The following is a 16556-nucleotide window of genomic DNA, read 5'->3' as shown; positions in this document are numbered from 1 at the left end:
TATGAAATCAGTTTAGATATACATTGTATCTCCTGAGCACAGAAGGAAGGAAAGGAAAATGTGAAAGTAGAATGTGATCCTTAATTAATCAGGGCCTAGTTTGATGTCTAATTTCACTGACAGTATTACCAAAGTAAGTACAAATAAGGAAATACCTGGCTAGGGAAAAAAGTGCTCTGCTGTCTTCTTTCCTATCAAAACCAACCCATTAGCATGGATTGGGAAAAATAAGCTTCAGTACTTTTTAAAGTAAAAGAAAATTCCCCAAACTGACTTGACAAAAGCACTCAGATATGCTTCTGCTTGCTATATATTCAGAATGAAGAAATGGGTGGGTTGCTTTCCTTCTTTTATCTATGAGTATTTAAGTGTTCATTCTGTGCTAGCTTCAAATCATCACTTTATGGGATGAAAGATGCTTCTTCCCTCAGCTGTAAGCTGTTATGGGTCATGGTTTGCAGATTTAGTAGAGAATTTCCTGGATGGCCTGTGAAGGTAAAGAATTCCCTCATAGGAAATTACCATTATTACGTCTAAAGCATATCTAATTCCATTTCTCACATATCTGTACTTGAAAGCACCAACAATATATACACTTTCCTGGTCTCTGGTCTACTCTTGTGCTGTAGTTCACCCTGAGTATATAAGAACTTGAGGATAAGCTGCATTTTTGACACAGAGGCACCAGAGGTTGTTTAGAACTGTAGAAGAGATCTGCACACAGTTCTAGGAGGCTGCTGGGCTTGAAGCAATCAACAAAATACAGAATTCTAAATGGGCAGGAGAATTTCACCTGGACCAGTGATAAGCTCTCCCTGGCATCACAAAAGTGAAACATCTAACTCAGATACTCACTGCTTTTCTATTGCATCTTGCAATAGTATCTGAAATTCTCTCCCTAGGCCCCTTAGAAATGAGGAGAAAAGTGCATTTGTGTTTCATAAAACAGGGAATTTGACAAAGAACTCACTCAGCCTGATCATATGGACTTTCTTTCTGTTTTCTTTTCCTTGATCCTGCTCATCTGGCACCTGTTTCCTCGTAGTCTCCTTTTACAATCTCATCATTTCTTGTCTGACAACATGTCCATGGTGGCAGCTGCCATCTGGAACAGGCTTTCCTTATTTCTCTGCCTCACCAAAACAAATTTTCAAGAGACTTTTGTCCTTCTATCTATATATTTAAATCTCCTCCCTCAACTCTTTGTGGAAATAGTCTTATACCTAAACTTAGTTCCTTCTATTCTAAAATTCACATATGCATATCTTACGTAGTCTTGAAACATTTAATTCTGCCAAAATTTGTATGTAATATTTGGATCAAAAATGCCAACCATACAGAAGTCATCATGTTTTCTATTAATCATTTACTTGTCTCAGCAGATATATCCACACTGATATACAGACTAGTACGAGTCTAAGCATATGGACAGCAGTTAAAAAGGAAAAATGTAATAATACACTTTGAAACACTCTTTGTTTTATATTTGGATAGGAAATGTAGAAATTATAAGAAAAATCATGTCTCAAACCTTATGGAAAAGGACTGATACTGTATCACCTAATATATGTAATATCATATTCTGTTACACATGGGATAAAGTAATATAGTTTTTTTCTTTATATGAACCCCCTATTAGATTCTGGTCTATAATATTTAAAATATAGAAATAATATTTGTTAAAATGTATCAATTAAAATAAATATCTGTTCCCTTAGAAATAGAATTCAAAACTTTTAGGACCTAACTTTCAAAGGCAACATGCTTTGATCGATTTATTGATTGCTGTTTCCATTGATGTGAAAAATATTACCACTGCAATTAGCAAGAACTATAAATGATACATTATTGCAAGTGTTCTAAAAAATCAGAACAAAACTAATTTATTATAGTTCTGTCTTCTTTGTACACCACATGTTGCTGAGTTAAACACAACAAAATTATCATCTTTTTTTAAAAGTGTCTACTAAAGATAAAAAGAATAAAGTAACAATTAACATGTAGTTTGTTACATTAAAAAATCTGATATACATGTTTCTATTGCCTGTTAGCTTGTTCTAAGCCTCTTTAACTATTACAAAAAAAGAGGAAGAACTAAAGTCATTGCTGAAAGGCGAACATTCAATTCAGTTGATACAACATTACAGTACAGTCAACTAACATCATTCAACAAAGGTAACAAGTCTAGTCTTAGCTTCTTGAATTAAAAGTCTGTAGACTAGATTGCTACAAAAGGTTCAGTGCTGCTTCAAAACTGTATGTTAGCTTGTTGGAGGACACGGTACTTTCTATTGATGGCTTCTGAAGAAGGGGTCATGCTACTGGTAAAAGCAGAGGGGAACCCCAACCTGTCATTAATCATTTTATTGAGCATTATAGTTAGGACAGCATTATTGAATTTAGCACAACAACTAAAATAAAATAATAATAATATAATAATCATAATAATGATAAGAATAAAAACCAAACACCAACTGGAAGCCTAGAGTTGCTGCCAGCCGTGTCAAACCCTTGCGATACGCTATACTAAAAAAAATTTGAAATATCCACCCATCCTCTCCACTCTGCCACAAACTAGCAAAGTCAGAAATACAAAAGTCTCCAACTTGTTACTTTTGCAGAATAAAGCAAAAATGTCTTTGTGCTCCTTACTACCAGAAGCAAAATATTCACTGAGTTACCACATGTAATAGCTTCTGGACGTGTCAACCTGGGTTGGCTTGGTGTCTGCAGAACCATCTTTGTCTTTCTCGCTGTCTCCTTCCCAGAGGTTAATGAGTGGTGGGTACAACTCATTTAGTGGGATTGAAGATGTTTTTTGCATATACTTTTTTAGTGAATGGTGATAGTTTTTCCTCTTAAATCTTTTGGCAATGAACACTGCAATAGATGCCAGGCTAATAACTGCGAACATGGACCCCATTACTGCAGCAAGGGCTGTACTGGTTTCTTGATCAGAGATATCCAGTGCAAAGGCCGCATTTTTGGTTGTTACATTTACGCATGACTTTTGAGTCTGCTGATGAATATTGGACACTATAAGACATACTTCATAATCTGTAGAAGGCTGTAGATGTGTCAAGTTGTATTCGTGAACATCTACTGGGACCCTGGCTGTGTACGTTATGTGGGTGTTGTCAATCTTCATGGTAGCAGATGACCATTTTAAGTTTGATGTCATGACGTTGGAATTAACTTTCCAGGACACTAAAATGGAGTGGGATTCTGTCTGCTTGACATATATTTTTAGTACCTGGGTGCCATCCAGAAGAGTTCCGTTAACTTTAATTGTTGCCACTCTAGTGTCTGCCCCTTGGACATTCTGGGCAACACATGTGTACCGTCCCGAGTCCTCAATCTGTATGTTAGATATTTCCAAAGTACCTTCACTACTTAGTTTGTATTTATCTGAAAGGGTTTCAACAGTTATTTTATTTCCAATTGGAGTGACCCAATAAATTTCAGGTTCTGGTTCAGCCATGGCCCGACAGTCTAGTAGAAGTGTTGTGCCAATATCCATGTTTAAATGATTTGGGAATGTGTCATGAGATATCATCGGGAGGCACTGTTCGCTTGAATCCTGGATTAAAACTTCCTTCACCTGTTGCCCTCTGTATTCAGGGGGCATAGCACAGAACATGGACAAGGGCTCCATGAAACGGATGTTTGTTTTGTTGGAGTTAATCCAGTGGATGACACAGTCACACCTGAGGGGATTACTATGGATACTGATCTCACGCAAATTGGGAAGGGATTCTACTGTCTTTTGGTAAACAGCATTCAAAGCATTGTTATTTAACATTAAACTTTCTAGGGCAGGCACACTTCGAAAAGCCAACCGATGGATGTAAGATAGTTTGGGGTTATTGGTAGCTTCTAATTTTGTGAGTTCAGGCAGGTTATCCAAGGCATAGCGGTCCACAGAAATGAGTTCTCCCATATTATTTATTCCTAGTTCTTTTAACCGAAGCATGTTTTTGAAGTCCCCCTCTTGGATTTTGTGAATGGGGTTTTTGTTGAGGTCTAAGAATTTCAAATTTGGAACTTTTTGCAGGGCAAGTTGAGGAACTTTGACCAGTTTGTTATCATAAAAAGAAAGGCTCTCAAGGCTATCCAGGCCCACCAAAGCATTTCCAGGAATATCAGTGAGAAACATTCCTGCCAAAACTAAGCTTCTCAAATTTGAGAGAGGTTTGAAGTTCATATCCAGAATTCCAATCACAGGGTTTTCCCCAATCATTAGAATTTCCAGGTTGGGTGTAGAATCAAACCAGCGACTATCAATAACTTTCAATTTGTTGGAATTCAGGTGAAGCCTTAACAGATTTTTTAAGCCTGAAAAGGCATTAGCGGAAATAGTACTAATCTGGTTATGGTTGATGTAGAGTTCTTGAAGGTTACTGAGGTCCTGCAGACAGTAATCAGTCATTTCTGTAATCTGATTTTCCTCCAAATGCAGAGTAGTAAGCTGGGTCAAATTTGCCAGTCCTACCTCCTTAATATTTGTAAAGTTGTTTTGGGAGAAATCTAGTTCAGTCAAGTTGAAAAGCTGCTGAAGTTCATCCACAGTTTTTGCAATGTTATTGCTCTGTAGGAGAAGCACTTGTGTGTCACTAGAAAGGTTGCTAGGAATTCTTGTTAAGCGGAGGTCATTACAATCAACGGTGGTGGCCTCTCTGTATGTGGACTGTGGAGTAAACCAGGGACGAATTTCACAAACACAAAGTTGTGGGCACTCATTGTTCAATACGGAAGACTCAGTTAGAGAAGTCATTAGCACACTCAGCACCAATTGGCAAACTGCTGTTACTATGCTTATCCTAGCCATACTGTAGGCTTACAGAACAAGCTCAACTCCTGACACTTGTGAGTTTTATCAGAATGTGGGCACTATACAGTGAGAAGCACTACAGCAAGGAGAAAATGTAAACATTCAAGCAATGTCTTGGTTGAAATGTACAGAATTCCAGAGTCCAAAGGGATAGTTTCCTGGACTTTTCAAGAGGCAGGAATCAACTTGAAGTCCTCTAACTCTGTTTCTCTATTCCAGGTATATACACAAGTCTTCATGTGAGTTACTTCAGCCAGATCCAAGTTCAGAGATGTGTCTGAAAATGAGATTAGGAAAAATGTTATGTTTATTCCATATCTTTTCTACATCATTACTTTTCTTTTTGCTAAAATGGCATAGTCACTCACAAATCTAATGTGTCTCAAATGCATTCAAAATAACCAAATGGGCTTCTAAATGTTTTTTATAGTACTGAGCTACATTCCCCATCTACTCCCTCGCCCTTTTAAAGACAAGATCTTGCTAAAGTATTTTAGCCAAAGCTAGGTTTTAACGTGTGACCTCCTATCTCAGCTTTCTAGAGTACTAAGATTATGTGCATATACCTTCATGCCTATTTTACATAAGCTTTTAAAATTTTGGGCCATCTTGTATATTTCACTATACTAAAATTAGTGACACTTTTACAATTGGGACAACATATACTAGTGGGCAAAGTCAGTGAACACACACATACATGCATACATACATGGACACTCATTAGCAATACACAGAAAAGCTTGCTGATGTCATTTCTTTAAAAACAAAGGTGATTTTAAAAACTATATATTTGTGATTCCGAAAACTTAAGGGTCATTCCTAGTGAAAGTAAACCATGATAATTTATTAAAGTCTCAGTGTATTATTAATTATTTACATGCTAGTTAATACTTCATTTGTCTCCAGGAAATTTGCTTTTTCCAAATGGTACATTTTGTTGACATATTCAGCCAAATCTTTCTAGCTCTTTTTTGGTTAAAAAGTTAATGTAAGTTAACATAACTATAAAAAGAAGACATTAGTTTTTCCTACATTCTAACAGCTGAATCTAATCTTGACTGAATAAATAAAAGAATTCTATTCTATCATACTACTAGTTTTCATTAAAAACACAAATCTATGTGATACAGGAATATATGTACATAAATATACCTTACATACATGGTTTCATTAGTCTCATGGGATTGTCACTGACAACAGCTATAAATCATGGCTATGTCACTTAATTTCTTGAAGCCATAATTTCTTCAATTTAGAAAATAAGATTGGTCAAAAGGGACCTCTCTCACAGGATTACTGAAAATTAAAGGAATCTATGTAATGCTCTTGGCATAGACTGACTGGCATACATTAAATGCTTATAAACATTAATTATATTTATTAGTATCTTATTATTGTATTTCTCATCCCTTGTATTTTAGCTAAGTATTGATTGTCAGAGGATAACTAAAGAAGGAGAGCTGAAGATATTTGATTTTTATTGCCCATCATCTATTGGTTTTATTGATTGTCTGAGCTCAAATTTGTGTAATTCACTGACTTGTAAAGAATTGATAGTTAATGCTTCCAGTTTTCTAAAAGCAATCGAGTATAAAAAATCAGGCATGGTAGTACATACCTATAATCTCAGCACTCTGGGTGTCTGGGGCAGACGGATGGCAAATTTGAGCCCAGCATGGGCAACTTACTGACTTAACAAGAACCTGCCTCAAAATGAAAAATAAAAAGGGCTGGGGTTGCAGCTTAGTGCAAAGGTCTTGGGTTCAATCTCTATTACCAAGAAAACAAAAGGAATAATATATCCAGGATTAGGACAGTCACTTGCTAACTATTAAAAGTAGAGTTAATGTGGGTTTTTCTTTTGTCATAACACACTTCATTTTTGAGTAATGAAAGAGCTTCAATCAGTAGTATTTTCTAGAAAGATTCAATTAAACAGTGCATATAATGTATTTAAAGCCCAATGTTGGACACATAAAAATCTCTCACTTTGTTATCTTTTTATTCTGCAAAATACAGTTACCTTGTGATTGACTGAAAACTATAATACAAATAACCAGTACTAAAAGTTATATAGTTTTGTCATCTTTTAGTGGAAATCAACATCATACAGTTTTTTGTTATTTTTAAAAAATATGCAGACTTTGTAACTAGTCTGAGACAAAAATCATTTATCAAGATTTAGGTAAGTCTGAGATAAAATGAATGTGTTGCACAATGCTGAATCTTTCTAGTCTTGGTGGGAAAGAAATATTTGATGATCCTCTCTTCCCCCTTCACCTCTAAATCTGATTATTTTGCCATCTATTATGTAATTGAAAAACTTTTAAATAATATAAAACTACCTAATTCCTTTATCAACAATTCTATAAAGTGAAAACATACTTCAGAGCATAGCATTTTGGAAATATCGTTGCTCTATAAATTTATTCCAGTATGTTTCTATTTAGACTAATCCTAAAGCAAGTCAAAGGGCCACAGTAAACATTATGAAAATTTCTGTCACAGATTATTCTTTCATCTTAATTCAAAATAGAAAGCCAAAAGAATTATTCTACCTTTCAAACTCTTGTGATGGAATTTCAACTAATTTTAATGTTTTGATCAAATTTAAGGAATGTCTCAGGAAGTCAAATAGATATTCAAGGTATATGAGAGACTCTTAAGACAGTTTATTACTATTGAAAAGTAGCATTTGTAGGGCTATAATTTTAATATTATCATGGTAATGCTCTATTTTAGTTTAAATTATATGATTTGAGATAGCTATCTTGGAGTATTTATGTCTTTGACACATATACACACCTTAACAAACAAATCAACTAACCAGGATAGAAACTCAGACTATCAGACTATCTTATCAATAGAGAAAGAAGACATTTTTCTCTCTCAAATCTGAAATTGACTCCTTTGGAAACAGGGAATCAAACTTGGTACACAAAAGGAGGTTTTTAAAGAAATACAGACAAATGGAACAGAGAATTCCAAAATAAATCTTGTCATATATTGATCTTTGTTAAAATGGTCTTTGACAAGGATGACAAAGTATATAATAAAGAAGGGGCAGTGTCTTCCACATACAGTGTTAGGAAAAGTAAATCCACATGAAAAGTTAATATTGGACCCTTAGCTCATAACATATACTAACATGAATTCAAAATGTATGAATGGTGTAGCCATTACAGAAAATACTAGGGAGTTTTCTGACAGAGAGAGAGAGAGAGAGAGAGAGAGAGAGAGAGAGAGAGAGAGCGAGAGAGAGAGAGAGAAATTAAAAATACAGTGTCTATATGATCCAGCAATTCCACCTTTAGGTATAAATCCAAAATAATTTAACAAAACTCAAAGTGATATTTGTATGCCCATGTTTAGTGTGACATTATTCACAATAAAAAGAGGTGAAAGTAATTCAGATACAGTATTTACTGTCAAATGAGTGGATTAAAAAATGTGGTGTGTATATATAGTTAGCTCTTGGTATGTGTGCATTTTAATTCTGCAAATTCATACAACCTGTGATAGAAAATATTCAGAAAAAATTGTACTGAACATGTATCGATGGTTCGTTTGTCATTATTATTCCCTTAACATTAAATAATTACTTAAACAGAATTTACATCATTGTATTCAGTATTATAAGTAATTTAGAAATGATTACAGTATTCTGTGCATAGATTATGTGCAGTTGCACCATTTCATATAAGGGACTCAAGCAGGTTGGAGAGGAGGAGTTCTTGCTAGATACAACCCCAAGGATACAGAGGGATGAAAGTCCATAAAATAGAATATTGTGCAGGTTTCTTAAAGGATATCTGGTCATATGCTACAATATGGATGAAGCTTTAAAAGACTACAAAATAAGCTAGTCACAAAAGAATAAATACTGTATGATTCTATTTTTATGAAGTACATGAAATTGTCAATATCATAGAAAAAGTTGCTAAATTTGGGGGAGAGTGAATTATTGTCTGATGAATATAGCTTCAGTTCTGAAAGATGAAAAATTTCTACTGACCTGTTGCACAACAATGTGAATATACTTGGCACAGTTCAACTCTATACTTAAACATGGGAGATGGGAATTTACTGTTAGGTATTTTTTATCAAAGTAAAAAATAAGTAAAACTATTATAATTCAGGACAACTTTTATTTTATTTTATTTGGCTTTTTTGAAGACGGGTCTCACTATGCAGTTCAGGCTGGCCTTGAGCTCACTTTGTAGCCAAGACTGATCTCAAATTTGCCATAATTTTCTTGCCTCAGCCTCCCAAGTGCTGGGATTACAGGCATGTGCCACCACACCTGGCTATTTAGGTCAACTTTTATCACACATAATTATATTAAACTTTGCAACAAATGAAAATTTGCTGTAATAGGGTGTTTTTTTTTTTTTTTTTAAGTGAAATGGCTTTATTTTAGGGCTGACTGGCTAAATCTGTCAAATGCAAGAAAATAAGGTTCTGGTAATTACCAAAATGATGCTCTACAAACAAGTCTGACAGTTGTAAGAAACAATCCCTCCTAAAGAATTCTCCAGGAAGACTAAATGATTTTATTGAAACTCTGACTTGTCTATTTAGTGGCTCTGCTACCTTTTAGAAACTACTTAAATTCCTACTTTGCACAACTAATGTTAAGGTGAATTATATTATTATTTAGCCATGAAAATTATAACTAAAGTCACCTAGGACTTTGGAAAGAGTCCAGCCTAGAGGGAGGCCTCAAACACTTATAAAAATCTCTGGAACTTCGTCAAGTTTGAGGATCATTGGGAGATAGGGAATGTGCCTTTGGCTTTGGCAGATATTTTGAAAGGTCATTATTATTAATCATTTTGATTATATTTTCAACTAGTTTTATTGGAATGATAGGGTCAGAAATCCAAAGATCAAATATTGCATTAGAATCAAAATAAAATCCCTGTGTAGACAAGCAAAGCATAAAACACAAAGCTCAGCTGTGAATGAAGCTCGGTGGTTCAGTACTTACCTAACAGGTATGAGGTTTGAGGCTCAGTGCTTAGCACGGCAGAAATAAAACCTCATGAAGTTCCAGCCTAGAAGTTAGCACTGTTTAATTGACAGTGTAATAATAGCAACGAAGGGCTATTTTTTTAAAATCTCAAAATAAACAAAAATACCTTTAGACATCTGTTTTTACCTGCACTCTCTGATGAACAAATTCATACCATATAGAATATGTTTTGAAATACCAGTCTTTTAAATCTCTCAGAATTCAAGCAAATACAATGCTAACATAGGATTCAAATTTGCCTATTTTCATTAGGGAATAACTTCAACTCACCATCTTCTGAGCCATAAGGTTTTTTTTTGTTTTTTTTTTTTTTTTAAATGCACTGTCTTAGTATCAGTTTTCCCTGTAGCCTCTGACATGGGGAACACTGTGGAGCCAAACTCCACCCTGTGAACTGAATTCTCAAAAGACTTCCTCCTGTCTGAGAAGCCACTCTGACTTCAGCTGTGCATGTAAGCTCTGATTGTTAATACTTGCAAGGGCTTCAAGCTTTTTTTTTTTTTTTTTTGGCTTCAAGCTTTTGAAACATAATAGCTTGGAGTTAAGAGGAATGTGGCTCCTGAAGACAGATTTGGTTTCAAATTTAGCTCTGTGACCTTGGACAACTTACTGAAATCTTATGCTTCTGTCCCCCCCCCCCCCAGAAAACAAAGATCATAAAACCTGCTTTGCAAAAGTGGTAAGAATTAGAATGAGGTATCAAACATAAAGCTTTTGGCATAGAATCTGACATATAACAAGTGCCCTAAAGATGTTACAATTATTACTTACAGTTCTGTTGTTTCATATTGAATGAATCTTTTATGGATGTTGAGAATAAAAGCATGCAGTAAGGTAGTTGAGATCAGGACAGAATGACTGTTGTGGTATAATTAACGAGTCGTGAACTTTTAGATGGTAATTGCAGGTGGAGCCAGATAAGATTAGAGCAGATTCTTTTTTTTTTTTTTTTTTTGTCTTTTTCATTTTTATCCGGTACCAGGAATCGAACTCATGACTCCCTGCTTGCAAGACAGGCTAGAGCAGATTCTTTATGGAGAGTATATTTTCCTTGGGAAGGAAGAAGGCTTTGCAAGTACATTCTGAATCCTGAACCTGCATAGACTTTTGTTTGTCTGTCTGTGTTTTTTTATTTTGGTTTTTTAAAAATTTACCTTAGGTGTACTTTATTCTTAATATTTTAAAATTAGTACATGTTTGCAGTAAACTTGATTCAAATGAGAAGAGAAACAAGAGACAGGGAAGGAAGGCAGGAGAGAAGGGAAAAGGGATGCATGAAAAACTTGAAGAAATAAATGACAATAGAGCTTTTGTAAATGGGAAGGGGAACAAGAATTAGAGAGAGCAGAGAGGGATAGAGGGGAAGAGGACAGAAAAAGAAGATACACAGACTATTCTAAAAAAAATTGTTTCTCAGATTTTTGTCCTTGATGCTTTCTGACAATTTAGATTTTTTTGTCTGATCATTTTTCAAGATTATGCTCCTGGATCACACATTTCCAAAGTCAAACATCATGTTGTGTATGTTAATGGTTGGTGATGCAGGGTCTGGATGGGAGAAAGAGCTATAAGAGTCTCCATAATTCATAAAGAGTAGAGTAAAATGTATCCCTTTACAGGCTGCTGAGGCTCTTTACATAAAAAATTGAGAACTCACATTACTCATCAGCAAGCAGTACAAAACATGTCTGAGAGGGCCAAGCAACAGAATTAGCTTGTCTAATAGGGAAGGGATTCTTAATTTTGGTTTCACCCCAGATTTTCAGGGTGACCTTGAACAAGTCAGATAACTTTTCATCCTATTTTTGTTACCCTGTGATTATACTGATAGGAAAGGTAGTTATACCTTCCAACATTAGTAGTCATATCTATCCAGACCTTGTGTCATGGAAAATTCTACTTGCAGATATTTTTTAAAGAAGCAAGTCTTCCTTCTTTCCTTTTCTTCTTTATTGTTATTGATATATTATATAAGGATGAAGTTTGATGATTCCAAAGATCTTAAACTACTTGGCCAAGCAGGTGAGTCTAGCAAAGTAGGAAGCAGTGGTTGTGAAGAAATCTAGAGAGGCAGGCAGGTGGGCACACACTGTCCCTGGAGCCCAGCCTGTTTGGGACTCTCGCACCATCGGGGTGTAGAGTAAGGGCTGGGAGGATCTGGGGTGCCTGCATCTGCCTTTGCATGTGTCTGGATGACTGTGGAATTCTAAGCAAGCAGGCGAGCATCACCAGTTCCAAAGGCCCTGCAGCCTGCGGTAAGTGCCCAGTGCACTCTGCACCAAGCGCAGCCTGCTCGGGACCCTTGAGCCTTCCAGGTGCAGTGAAGTGGCTGAGTGGGTCCGAGGCGCCCACATCCAACTCCCCATTCCAGCCACGCTCGGAGAACTGTGGAGTTCCAAGCAAGCAGGTGGGCGCACATTGTTCGTGGAGCCCAGCCTACCTGGAACTACGGAGTTCTAAGCAGGCAGAAGACCGCCACTGGTTCCAGAGGCCCAGTGACCTGGGGGAACTGGGTGCCAGCATCCCAGGAGCTGCGAACATAGAAGTGGATTTCCAACAGACCCTGAGGAAGCTTTCGAATAACACTTGAAACACAGAAATATAGGAAAATGACAAAACGAAAGACCAAATTACAACCTCAAACCTCCAGCCCATCTCAAGAAACCCTAGGAGCGATGTATACAGAAGAAAACATATGCAATACACCTCAAATATTGGACATAATAGCTACTGAAATAAACAAGCAACTCCAGGAAGCTTTAAAGGAATTCAAACGTGAAATAATCTCCCAGGTAAAAGAAGAAATGATAAAAGAAATGAAAGAAATTCTGAATGTATCTAAAGAAAACACAGTTAAAAAATTGGAGGAACTAAAAAAAAAAAAAAAAGATAGAATCCCTAGATGAGCAATATAAAAAACAAACAGAATACATAAAGCAGATGCACAGAGATATACAGGAAATCAAAAACTCCACTGAAAGCTATAAAAACCGCCTCAATGAAAGTGAAGATAGAATTTCAGATCTTGAGGACAGGATTGCAGTCAGTGAACAGGAAAGGAAAGATCTTTTAAAAATAACAAGGAATCAGGAAATAACAATTGAACAACTGCAAGATGACACAAAGAAAAACAACATAAGATTGAAAGGGATTAATGAAAAAGAAGAGGACAACATAAAGGATGTCAAGAGGATATTTAGAGAAGTAATAGCTGAAAACTTCCCAAGCATGAGATCAGAAACCTACATCAGGTTCAGTGAAGCCTACAGAACCCCAAATGGTCAAAACCAAAATGAAACTACACCCAGACTTATCATAATCACCATCCCAGAAATCCAACACAAGAATAGATTATTAAAACCTATCAGAGAAAAAAGACAGATCACTTATAAAGGAAAACCTATCAGAATCACAGCAGACTTCTCAGCACAAACAATAAAGTCAAGAAGAGCATGGAGTGAAGTATTCCAGATCCTAAAGCAAATGATATACCCTGAAAAACTATCATTAAAAATCGATGGTGAAATATGATACTTCCATGACAAAGAACAGCTGAAGAACTTCATGAACACCAAGCAACCCTGCAAAAAATATTGAGAGACAGTTTAGATACACAAAGGAAAAAATCACTAAGCAAAGCAGATAATTAAACAGAATAGAAAGATAAAGATGCAACAACAGAGAGATAACATGCCAACAATAAACCAGCATATAACAGTTATAACCATTAATGTAAATGGTCTCAATGCACCAATCAAAAGAAACAGACTGGCAGCATGGATCAAGAAACAAAATCCAACCATATGCTTTTTACAGAAACCCATCTAACCCAGAAGGATACTCACAGATTGAAAGTCAAAGGATGGAAAACAATACTTCACACAACAGGAATCCAAAAAAAAGCAGGAGTAGCCATTCTGTTTGCAGACAACGTGAACTTTAAACCAACAATGATCATAAAGGACAAAGAAGGTCACTATGTACTCATTAGGGAAAAACTCCAAGAAGAAGAGATAACTAGTTAAATAAATATGCACCAAACTCCAGAGCATCCAGTTATATAAAATAACTATTAACAGAAATGAAAAATCGTCTGGTTCCTGTTTGCTCTTCCTAGTCACCATGAACTGCAGTCCAGCCATGCCCACCTGCCTTGGAGCCAACTGAGTGTGGACTGAACCCTTCAAAAACTGTGGGTGCCATATCCCAAGTCAGAGAGAAATCACAAGTACAACCTCAGAACTAGAACTGCTGACTTCCCAGTGGAGTCGTGGAACTGTCCTTTTCGCCTGGGGGCCAGGCTCCTCTGGCTCCCTATTGGTCCAGTAAGACCAGTGGAGGTAGGGACCCCTGCCCTAGGCCAGCAAAATGTTTTGTTTGCCTGGGGCCCAGGATCCAGCTTCTTGTCGAAATCAGTGAGTAAGGAGGGAGCAGGGACTTCTGTCCCACCTGGCTGACCTCTCTACCTCACTTGGAACAAAACTTGAGGAGCAAAAATATAGGAAAATGACAAAACAAAAGACCAAAATGCAGTCTCAAACATCCAGCCCATCCCAAGAAAGCCTAGGAGCCATGTGCATAGAAGAAAATATATGCCACATACCTGAAATACCTGAAATAATAGTAACTGAAGTAAAGAAGCAACTCTGGGAAGCCTTAAAGGAAATCAAACTAGAAGTAATCTCTCAGGTAAAAGAAGAAATGATAAAAGAAATGAAGGAGATGCTGAACATATCTAAAGAAGACACAGTTAAAAAACTTGAGATAAACAAAAAGATAGAATCCCTGGATGAACAATATAAGAAACAAACAGAATATATAAAGCAGAAGCAAAGAGATATACAGGATTTCAAAAACTCCATCAAAAGTTGTAAAAACCGCCTGAATGAATGTGAAGATAGAATTTCAGACCTTGAAGACAAGATTGCAGCCAATGAACAGGAAAGGAAAGATCTTTTAAAAATAACAAGCAATCAGGAAATAACAATTCAACACCTGCAAGATGATGCAAACAAAACAAAACAAAACAAAACAACGTAAGGTTAATAGGGATAAATGAAAAATGAGGGAACAACATAAAGGATGTCAAGAGGATATTTAGAGAAGTAATAGCTCAAAATTTCCCAAACATGAGACTGGAAACCGATATCAAGATCAGTGAAGCATATAGAACTCCAAATAGCCATAACCAAAATAAAACTACACCCAGACACATAGTAATGGCCATCCCAGAAATCGAATAAAAGAATAGAGTATTAAAAGCTGTAAGAGAGAAAAGACAGATCACCTATAAAGGAAAACCTATCAGAATCACAGCAGACTTCTCAGCACAAACAATAAAGTCAAGAAGAGCACGGAGCGAAGTATTTCAGATCCTAAAGGAAAATGATTTCCAACCTAGGCTGATGTATCCTGCAAAACTGTCCTTCAAAATAGATGGAGAAATAAGATACTTCCATGACAAAGAACAGCTGAAAAACTACATGATCACCAAGCCAATCCTGCAAAGAATACTGAAAGACAGCCTAAATGAATCTAGGAAAAAACCACTAAACAAAGCAGACAATTAAACAGAACCGAAAGACAAAGATGCAACAGCAGAAAGACAACATGTCAACAATAATCCAGTATATAACAGTTATAACCATTAATGTAAATGGTCTCAATGCACCAATTAAAAGAAACAGAATGGCTGAATGGATCAAGAAATAAAGTCCAAACATATATTGTCTACATGAAACCCATCTAACCCAAAAAGATACCCACAGACTGAAAGTCAAAGGATGGAAAACAATACTTCATGCAACAGGAACCCAAAAAAAGCGGGGGTGGCTATTCTGTTTGCAGACAATGTGAACTTCAAGCCAATAATGATCAGAAGGGATAAAGAAGGTCACTACATACTGGTTAGGGGAAAACTCCAAGAGGAAGAGATAACTATCTTAAATATATATGCACCAAATTCCAGAGCACCCAGTTATATAAAACAAGTACTAACAGAAATGAAAAACCAAGTTAACAGTGACACAATCCTAATAGGAAATCTTAACACACCATTGACACCAATGGACAGATCAACCAGACAGAAAATCAGCAAAGAAATAAAAGAACTAAATTGCACCTGTGAACAAATGGACCTAATAGACATATACAGAGTATTCCACCCAACAAAAACAGAATACATATTCTTCTCAGCAGTACATGGGTCATTTTCTAAAATAGACCATATATTAATTCACAAAATATATCTAAATAAATGCAAAAGGGTTGAAATCATCCCCTGCATGCTATTGGACCATAGCGGAATGAAATTAGAAATTAATGATAAAACATAGTACAAAATTCCCACAAACACATGGAAACTGATTAACACACTCTTGAGTAATCAGTGGGTCACAGAGGAAATCAAAAAAATTAAACATTACCTACCAGAAAATGAAAACACAAATACAACTTACTGGAAGCTGTGGGATGCAATGAAAGCTGTCCTCAGAGGAAAATTTATAGCACTGAGTTCACACATCAGGAAAACAGAATGAATACAAATAAATAACCTGATGTTACACCTCAAACATCTAGAAAAAGAAGAGCAAGTCAAGCTCAAAGCCAAAAGAAGAGAAAAAATTATAACAATCAGAGCAGAAATCCATGCAACAGAGATTTAAAAAAATCCAAAAAAATCAATGAATC

General features: G+C 36.0%; 1 protein-coding gene across 1 annotated transcript in view; it reads right to left on the bottom strand.

The window, feature by feature from the left end:
- Positions 1-1346: 1346 nt before the first annotated feature.
- Lrrn1 (leucine rich repeat neuronal 1) overlaps positions 1347-16556 on the bottom strand; it is a 42507-nt gene continuing 27297 nt past the window's right edge. The window contains exon 2 of the mRNA XM_003473450.5: positions 1347-5108. Coding sequence (XP_003473498.2) covers positions 2678-4828 — 2151 coding nt within the window. The 5' untranslated portion in view covers positions 4829-5108 and the 3' untranslated portion in view covers positions 1347-2677. The remainder of the gene's footprint in view (positions 5109-16556) is intronic.

Source organism: Cavia porcellus, unplaced genomic scaffold (genome assembly GCF_034190915.1).
Source record: "Cavia porcellus strain 051 isolate PalLab524CR breed Dunkin Hartley unplaced genomic scaffold, mCavPor4.1 scaffold_13, whole genome shotgun sequence".
NCBI lineage: Eukaryota > Metazoa > Chordata > Mammalia > Rodentia > Caviidae > Cavia > Cavia porcellus.
Note: the sequence above shows the minus strand (reverse complement) of the source record. Positions and strands in the feature narration are given on the sequence as shown.